Below are 8,908 nucleotides of genomic sequence, written 5' to 3' on the forward strand. Positions count from 1 at the left end.
TGATGTCAATTCTTTAACAGCCTGCATCCCACTTGTAATGCTAACCGGCTAACCAGGCCTACCAGCAAACCCCAGGGAATTGATAGCATTCCTCCTCCCAAAGAATCCTAGGTCAGGGCATCCCCTGCTAGCTAGCACCAGGGTATTACCATGTGGGCTGCAGGGACCTGGGGCTGCTGGCTCTTGTCCGAGCTATAACACATGTGCCAACCTGCATCGTTCTCCTGACCCCTCATGTGTGGAACTCGCAATACATATAAGTGAGGTTTAGAAAAAGCGTAGGGACCCCCAGGCCACCTTTGCCCCTTGGCCTCTTCCTGTGACTTGCCCTCTCCTCTGCCAGGCCTAACCATGGTCCACTGGGAGGATGCATGTTTTCCCTTTTGCCCTTCTTGCTCTGCCCCTGCCATGCTTCCAGCTCTGCTAGCTTGAGGGAGCCAGGTACTGAGCCAGGGCATTTCTGTGGGGAGCAGCACCTCTGGGGATCAGGCCAGCCCGCCTGCACTCCTCAGGCAATAGCGAGTGCCTCACACTTGTTGACAGATTTCTCCTCATATCCCTGCTGTGAGGTAGAGGAATGCAGTCCCATTCCATGAAGAGAATTGAGGCACAGGGATACTAACGGCCAGTTTTTTAGAGGTGTTTAGGTCCTGTTGATTTCAGTGGGAGTTAGGTGCCTAAAGACCTGTACAAGTTAGAAAGCTAAAAAGTGACAAGTTTTTAAAGTGCTTATATACAAATGATAGAAGTAATAATAATAATATGGGGGAACTAGAGTGCCTCATATTAAATGAGGATATTGATATTATAGGCATTACGGAAACTTGGAATGATGATAATCAATGGGACACAGGGTACAAAATATATTGGAAGGACAGAATAGGTCAGGGGTGGGCAAACTTTTTGGCCCGAGGGCCACATCAGGGTGGGAAAATTGCATGCAGGGCCATGAATGTAGGGCTGGGATTGGGGTGTGGGGGGGAGTGCAGGGTATGGGAGGAGGTGCGGTGTGCAGGAAAGGGCTCAGGGCAACGGGCTGGAGCAGAGGAGGGGCGTGGGGTGTATAAGGGGGCTCACGGAAGGGGGTTGGAGTGCAGGAGGGAGTGCAGGGTGCAGCAGGGGGTTGGGGTGCGGCAGGGGGTTAGGATGTGGGGTGCAGGAGGGGTTCGGGGTGGGGGCTCCTGCCCGGTGCCACTTACCTGGAGCGGCTCCGGGGTGGCAGTGGCGCGCAGCGGGGCCAGGGCAGGCTCCCTGGCTCCAGCCCTGGCCTTGCACCACTCCAGGAAGTGGCCATCACCATGTCCCTACAGCCCCTGGGGAAGGGGGAGCAGAGGGCTCCACGCGCTGCCTTTGCCTGTGGGTACCTGCCCCGAAGCTCCCATTGGCTGCGGTTCCCCATTCCCAGCCAACGGGAGCTTCGGGGGAGGTACCCACAGGCAAGGGCAGTGCACAGAGCCGTCTGCCCCTTCTTCCCCAGGGGCTGCAGGAATGTGATGTCGTCCGCTTTTGGGATCGGTGCGGGGCCTGCAGCACCATGGGGGTGGCAATCCCACGGGTGGGATCCAAAGCCCTGAGGGGCTGGATCCGGCCCACGGACCGTAGTTTGCCCACCCCTGGAATAGCTCGTGCTGATGGGGGAGTGGCACTATATGTGAAAGAAAGCGTAGAATCAAATGGAGTAAAAATCTTAAATGAACTAAACTGTACCATAGAATCTCAATGGATAGTGCTGTGGATTGCTGTACCCGACCCAAGCATGGAGACCTGTTTTCTTCCACAATTTTTTTCCCCCCCCGAGTCACAGCACCAAATTGTGGAAGAAAACAGGCCTTCATGCTTGGGTTGGGTACAGCAAGTCAGAGAGAGTCTTTATTCTCAAGCAATTGCAAAGAGGAGAGAGATCACACTGGCAGGGATTCACCCTGTCCAGGCAGGTCTCTGATACATAAACAATTAGAGCAAGCTTTTATACCTTTTTGTTACATATAATAATGAGCAACAGCTGCATTTTGTTATACATATTTCTTCCTGATATCTCACTTTTCTCATTAATTTCTGCTACCGTCTACATTCCGTTCTTATCTAACACAAGGTCAAAACAGTCTCTTACTGTCTGTTCCCATTCACTTTCTCGCTTTCTACTCGCCTAGGCCCTGCCTTCAAGTCTCGTGTTATTAGAGTCAGTGTCTGCCTGACTTTGTTAGCCTGACTCTTGCTCTGTTCCTAGAGATCAACTAAGATCTCCATGTTCAAATTCCCTTTATCCCTTTCTCCACTTCCACAATAGTAATTCCATGCTCTAATCATGAGAATATAGCAGTAGGGATATATTACCAACCACCTGACCAGGATGGTGATAGTGACTGAAATGCTCAGGGAGATTAGAGAGGCTATAAAAATAAAAAACTCAATAATAACAATGTGGGGGATTTCAACTATCCCCATATTGACTGGGTACATGTCACCTCAGGACGGGATGCAGAGATAATGTTTCCTGACAGTTTAAGTGACTGCTTCTTGGAGCAGCTACTCTTGGAACCCACAAGAGGAGAGGCAATTATTGATTTAGTCCTAAGTGGAGCACAGGATCTGATCCAAGAGGTGAATATAGCTGGACCGTTTGGTAACAGTGACCATAATATAATTAAATTTAACATCCCTGTGGTGGGGAAAACATCGCAGCAGCCCAACACTGTAGCACTTCATTTCAGAAATCCCTGCAAACTGCATGGAAACTTTTTACAGACCCCATGATAGAGGCTCAACTTAAATGTGTACCCTAAAGTAAAAAACAGAGAACCCAAAAAATGCCACCGTGGCTAAACAGCAAAGTAAAAGAGGCAGTGAGAGGCAAAAAGGCATCCTTTAAAAAGCGGAAGTTAAATCCTGGTGAGGAGAATAGAAAGGAGCATAAATTCTGGCAAATGAAGTGTAAAAATATAATTAAGAAGGCCAAAAAAGAATTTGAAGAACAGCTAGCCAAAACCTCAAAAAGTAATAGCAAAACATTTTTTAAGTACATCAGAAGCAGGAGCTTAACAACCAGTGGGGCCACTGGACAATTGAGATGCTAAAGGAGCACTCAAGGATGATAAGGCCATTGCGGAGAAACAAAATTAATTTTTTGCTTAGATTTTCAAGGCTGAGGAAATCAGGGAGATTCCCAAACCTGAGCCATTCTTTTTAGGTGACGAATCTGAGGAACTGTCCCAGATTGAGGTGTCTTTTGAGGAGGTTTCGGAACAAATTGATAAACTAAGCAGTAATAAGTCACCAGGACCAGATGATATTCACCCCAGAGGTCTGAAGGAACTAAAATGTGAAATTGCAAAACTACTAACCGTAGTTGTAACCTATCATTTAAATCAACTTCTGTACCAATTGACTGTAGGATAGCTAATGTGACACCAATTTTTAAAAAGGGCTCCAGAGGTGACCCCGGTAATTACAGGCCAGTAAGCTTGACTTCTGTACCAGGCAACTGGTTGAAACTATAGTAAAGAACAAAATTGTCAGACGTATAGATGAACATAATGTATTGGGGAAGAGTCAACATGGTTTTTGTAAAGGGAAATCATGCCTCACCAATTTACTAGAATTCTTTGAGGGGGCCAACAAGCATGTGGACAAGGGGGATCCAGTGGATATAGTGTACTTAGATTTTCAGAAAGCCTTTGACAAGTCCCTCACCAAAGGCTTTTAAGCAAAGTAAGCTGTCATGGGATAAGAGGGAAGGTCCTCTTCTGGGTTGGTAACTGGTTAAAAGATAGGAAACAAAGGGTTGGAATATATGGTCAGTTTTCAGAATGGAGAGAGGTAAATAGTGGTGTCCTCCAGGGGTCTGTACTGGGAACAGTATTATTCAACTTCTTCATAAATGATCTGGGAAAAGGGGTAAACAGTGAGGTGGCAAAATTTGCAGATGATACAAAACTATTCAAGATAGTTAATTCTTATGCAGACTGTGAAGAGCTACAAAAGGATCTCTCAAAACTGAGTGACTGGGCAACAAAATAGGAAATGAAATGTAATGTTGATAAATGCAAAGTAATCCCAACTATACATATAAAATGATGGGGTCTAAATTAGCTCTTACCACTCAAGAAAGAGATCTTAGAGTCATGGATAGTTCTCTGAAAACATCCACTCAATGTGGAGCAGCAGTCAAAAAAGCAAACAGAATGTTGGGAGTCATTAAGAAAGGGATAGATAAGAAGACAGAAAATATCATATTGCCTCTTTATAAATGCATGATACTCCCACATCTTGAATACTGCGTGCAGATGTGGTCACCCCATCTCAAAAAAGATATATTGGAATTGGAAAATGTTCAGAAAAGGGCAACAAAAATGATTAGGGGCATGGAACGGCTGCCATATGAGGAGAGATTAATAAGACTGGGACTTTTCAGCTAGGAAAAGAGACAACTAAGGGGGGATATGATAGAGGTCTACAAATCATGACTGGTGTGGAGAAAGTAACTAAGGAAGTGTTATTTACTCCTCATAACACAAGAACTGGGGTCACCAAATGAAATTAATAGGCAGGTTTAAAACAAACACAAGGAAGTATTTTTTCACACAAGGCAAAGTCAGCCTGTGGAACTCTTTGCCAAAGGATGTTGTGAAGGCCAAGACTATAACAGGGTTCAAAAAAGAGCTAGATAAGTTCATGGAGGATAGGTCCTTCAATGGCTATTAGCCAGGATGGACAGGGATAGTGTCAGTAGCCTCTGTTTGTCAAAAGCTAGGAATGGGCGACGGGATGGATCACTTGATGATTACCTGTTCTGTTCATTCCCTCTGGGGCACTTGGCATTGGCCACTGTCAGAAGACAGAATACTGGGCTAGATGGACTTTTGGTCTGACCCAGTATGGCCATTCTTACATTCAAGTCTGGCCCTCAGTGACTTGCCTAAGATCACAAGGGTGTTGGTGACAGAGCTTGGAACTGAACCCAACCATCCTTAGTCCAATCCAGCGTCTTAGCCACAAGGCAGCCCTTCCTCCGACCTTCTGCTGTTATTGCCAGGGTTACATGGACTACAGTCTCTTGAACTTGGGGGGGCCTATTTCCTTGTTTCTGGTGGCACCCCACTTTCAGCCCCCATCTGGGCATATAGGTATCAATCTTTCATGGTGCCAGGGACTTATCTGCTTTACGTTCTAGTGCATGCATTGTGCTTTCCGTGACTGAATCCAGACTATTCACAGTTCTACAAGAACAGAGGGGCCCAGCTCATCCCATCTCTTTGTGCCCACAGGTTCCCAACATGCCAGGGGCAGGCATACAAGGAGGTGGTATGCCAGGGGCAGGCATACAAGCGGGAGCCATGCCAGGGGCGGTGGTACAAGGAGCTGGCCAGCCAGGAGGCTTTAGCCCTGGGCAGAACCAGGTCACCCCCCAAGATCATGAGAAGGTGAGTAAACAAAGGGCAACTCAGGCTCAGAGGGAGGGGATGGAGGCTGGATACCCCATTGCCATGGCAATGAACTCAGCGTTCCTTCTCTCTGGCACAGCAAGAGTCTCCAGTGTCTTGTAGTTTCTGTGCTGGGGCCAACTCAGCCTGAGGAGTTAATGCTCCTGCAGCTTTCCAGGAGAATGTTCATAAGCAGCAGCAAGATGGCTGGTTTGACACTTTTCCTTTGGGCGTGGCCAGTGAGCCAGGTCCTTTCAGTTGATGAGAGTTTATACTGCTCCTGCTCTTTGCCTTCCTTCTTCCCTCCCTCCAGCAGCCTGGTCTCTGGATAACTTCCTCTTTACTGGCTTTTCTGTAACCATTTGCTGCCCCCTTCCTCTTGGGAAATTGCTCTTGCACATGGTATTGCAGATCCTCCCCTCTCTCTCCACAGGCTGCCCTGATCATGCAGGTTCTCCAGCTGACTGCGGACCAGATCGCCATGTTGCCCCCAGAGCAAAGGCAAAGCATCCTTATCCTAAAGGAGCAGATCCAGAAATCCACTGGGGCTCCATGACAGGTGAGATGGGGTGGAGGCCGCATTACTGCAGCGAGGGAGGGGTGAGGCTGTAGCCAGAAAGGTGATGGGACAGCTAGTATGAACTAAGGGGATGAAGGAAGTTTGGAGGGCAGTGTAAAATGGAGAAGACCCCATAACCCTGCCACTGAATTTGATGCCCTATGGCCTGCCCTGGTTAGGTGCCACACATTCTCCCATGCGTTGTAGCAGTGGTTCTCAACGGGGGTACCCAGAGGTCTTCCAGGGGGTACATCAACTCATCTAGGTATTTGCCTAGTTTTACAACAGGCTACATAAAAAGCACTAGTGAAGTCAGTACAGACTAAAATTTCACTCAATGACTTGTTTATATTGTACTGCACACTGAAATGTAAGTACAATATTTATATTCCAATTGATCCATAATTATATGGTAAAAATGAGAAAGTCAGCAATTTTTTCAGTACTAGTGTGCTGTGACACTTGTATTTTAATGTCTAATTTTGTAAGCAAATAGTTTTTAAATGAGGTGAATCTTGGGGTATGCACAACAAATCAGACTCCTGCCAGGAGTACAGTAGCCTGGAAAGGTTAAGAGCTTATAGGGTTACCTAGTTATGTGTGGTGTAGGGAGGGTCACTTCTCTCTCTGGTGCATCTCCAGTGATTTCTGTGTCAGACAGGTACTGGGTTAGGGCTGGTCTGTTCCAGTGTGGCCAGCCTTGTGGCACTGTAGCTAACCCAGCCCTCATCTTACAGCTTCCACAATAAACACACATACTCCTGTAAGCGAGAGATGGGGCATGGCCTCGCTCTGCCTCTGATTCACTGTGTGATCTGGGGCCCGTCACATCACGCTCTGTGCCTTAGTATCCCCTCTGTAAAGCAGGTTGCTAGTTACCACAACCCCCAGTGTCACCCAGTGAAGGGTGGTAGCAGGTGAAGCTGCTGCTGACATACTGGATATGCTGACTCTCAGATAGCCCCCTGCTCTTTCACTCTCCCTGAGGTTCTTTGGGCCTCCTCAGACAGACCAGCCTCGGTTTGGCCTTTACAGCTCTAGGGGATGGGCCTCAGTTAATCCTGCCCGGGGAAGTGTATGGTCTTTGCTCCCTGCTTGTGGCGGGAGGGGAGCCTCAAAGTGCTCCTGCAGCTGTTGGGTGGGAGGCCGTGGGCAGCATGCTCCTGTGTTGCACATCATATGGAAGGGTGAGGGGCTAGACCGGGCAGTGGGATACGTGTGTGCATTGCTGGACTGTATTCAGCTGTCCTGGAGAGAGCAGCAACAGTGGCTAGTGGTGCCCAGCAAAACCCTGCCTCTGCAGCCACTGCACTAAATCTCTTTAAAGGAGGGATATCTCCTTTCACAAGGCTGTGGAAATGTAGGAGGGTTGCTCCTTGAGGAGCTGCCCTTTGTGCTGTGGGAAATTCCCATGGGCTGGGCCAGGGCCTGTAAGGACACACTCAATTATTTCTCCTGGGAATCCAGAATGGCGTGGTCACCAGGCCTTATGCACTCCCCTCAAGTATCCCTCTTATTTTTGCATAGTTTAGAAGACCCTTGGTGACCCTGGCAGCAACCCTGAAGATCCAGACCTGTGGGATGGAGGAGGCACCCAAGGCAGCAGCTTCACTTCATCACCGTCTGACCTGGTGCAGCCATCAGGGGAAGGGTTCCCCCTTCTTCCCACCCAGCATAACCCCCGTACTTTTCATTCTGTGTTTTGTGTGTGTGTTTTACAGTATTTGAAATAAACTTGGAGGAGGATTTGAGTACAGTTCAGGACTTTACCTGATACTGCATGCAACGGGCGCCTCCTTTGGTGCCTGACTCAGAAGCACTAGAGATGGCAAAGGCCTCTGAGTCGCTTGTGTGAGCCCTTCACCTGGCCAGGAATGATGGCCGCTCTCCAGTATAGTTAGGGAATTCCTTCATCTGGTGCAGCATGTCCTGGCTCCAGGATTGATCATTAGTCACTTTGTTCCTGCAGACACCGACCTCCATGGTTCCCAGCCTTGTTCCCTTAACCACACAGAAGGTTTCTTACAGGCTGATCTGTGCTCAACATGCCTCTTCCTAAAGGGGATGGTGGGAGAAAGAGATGGTCCCTCTAGGCAGCTTGTTGCTATTTGCTGAACAGATGAGATGCTGCCGTTATTACTTGCAGTGTCTGGCAGAAGATACTCAGTAAACTGGCGTGTCTGGAGAAGGCTGGTGCACTGAAGTTGTTCTCTGGGGAGTATGACAAGGGACAGTTAGGCCAGCCTGACCACTGTGGTGGGACAAAGAGCCGGGTCTGTATTATGTCTGCTCTACTGAGGTTCATACATGTGGTGAAGATGTCCTCTTACCAAGAATGTCCCAGTTGATCTGGAAACCTTGCCAGGCACCAACTGGGCCCATTGAAAATGCCCACATCTGTGTCATTTTTCTTTCATTAACAACCCTGTCAGTTCACTCCATCAGTGAGAGAAAAAACATTTCAAACAGTTCATGGCAACTCCACATTTAAGTGGTAAGGTCTTTTGTGATAGCAGGCAGGTGGGAACATTTGGGCCACAGTCACTTTGGCAAGATTTATGAGGCACCCTTATCAAAGCACCTGTGATGAAAATGTATCTGTCACACTTGTCTGATTGAAGTTTGTCTTGGGCATTTCTTTCAGTGAATTGTGTGCTGATGTAAGACACTGAATTGCAGCACTGGAGCACTCTGACCACCACTGGGTGCAGCAAAGGAAGCTGCAGTGCAGCTGTTCCCACAACAGCCCTTACACTTGTGCACATCCTTCTGTGGAAGATCTCCTGTAGGGCTGAAATGGGTAGCTTAGCTTTCAGTCCTACCCATCCTGACATGAAAAATGCCATCACGGATTGCTAAGCCCCTTGCTCTCAACTGGCAGATCAGCTGTGACTGCTGTATCGTTTAAGATATCTTCCATTCCTGGTAA

At 48.0% G+C, this 8,908-nt stretch overlaps 1 protein-coding gene across 3 annotated transcripts in view; it reads left to right on the top strand.

Annotated features, from left to right (window-relative positions):
- The window catches only part of CSTF2 (cleavage stimulation factor subunit 2), a 19,603-nt gene extending 11,868 nt beyond the window's left edge, over positions 1–7,735 (top strand). For 2 of the 3 annotated variants that reach the window (XM_045029771.1, XM_045029774.1), the window contains 3 exons: positions 5,265–5,420; positions 5,854–5,979; positions 7,512–7,735. In XM_045029771.1, the coding sequence (XP_044885706.1) occupies positions 5,265–5,420; positions 5,854–5,976 (279 nt within the window). In that variant the 3' untranslated portion in view covers positions 5,977–5,979; positions 7,512–7,735. Of the gene's footprint in view, positions 1–5,264; positions 5,421–5,853; positions 5,980–7,506 lie in introns of all 3 variants that reach the window. The other variant, XM_045029772.1, reaches the window with a different exon arrangement.
- Positions 7,736–8,908: the final 1,173 nt, after the last annotated feature.

The sequence above is a fragment of the Mauremys mutica genome, chromosome 9 (assembly GCF_020497125.1).
Source record: "Mauremys mutica isolate MM-2020 ecotype Southern chromosome 9, ASM2049712v1, whole genome shotgun sequence".
Taxonomy (NCBI): domain Eukaryota; kingdom Metazoa; phylum Chordata; order Testudines; family Geoemydidae; genus Mauremys; species Mauremys mutica.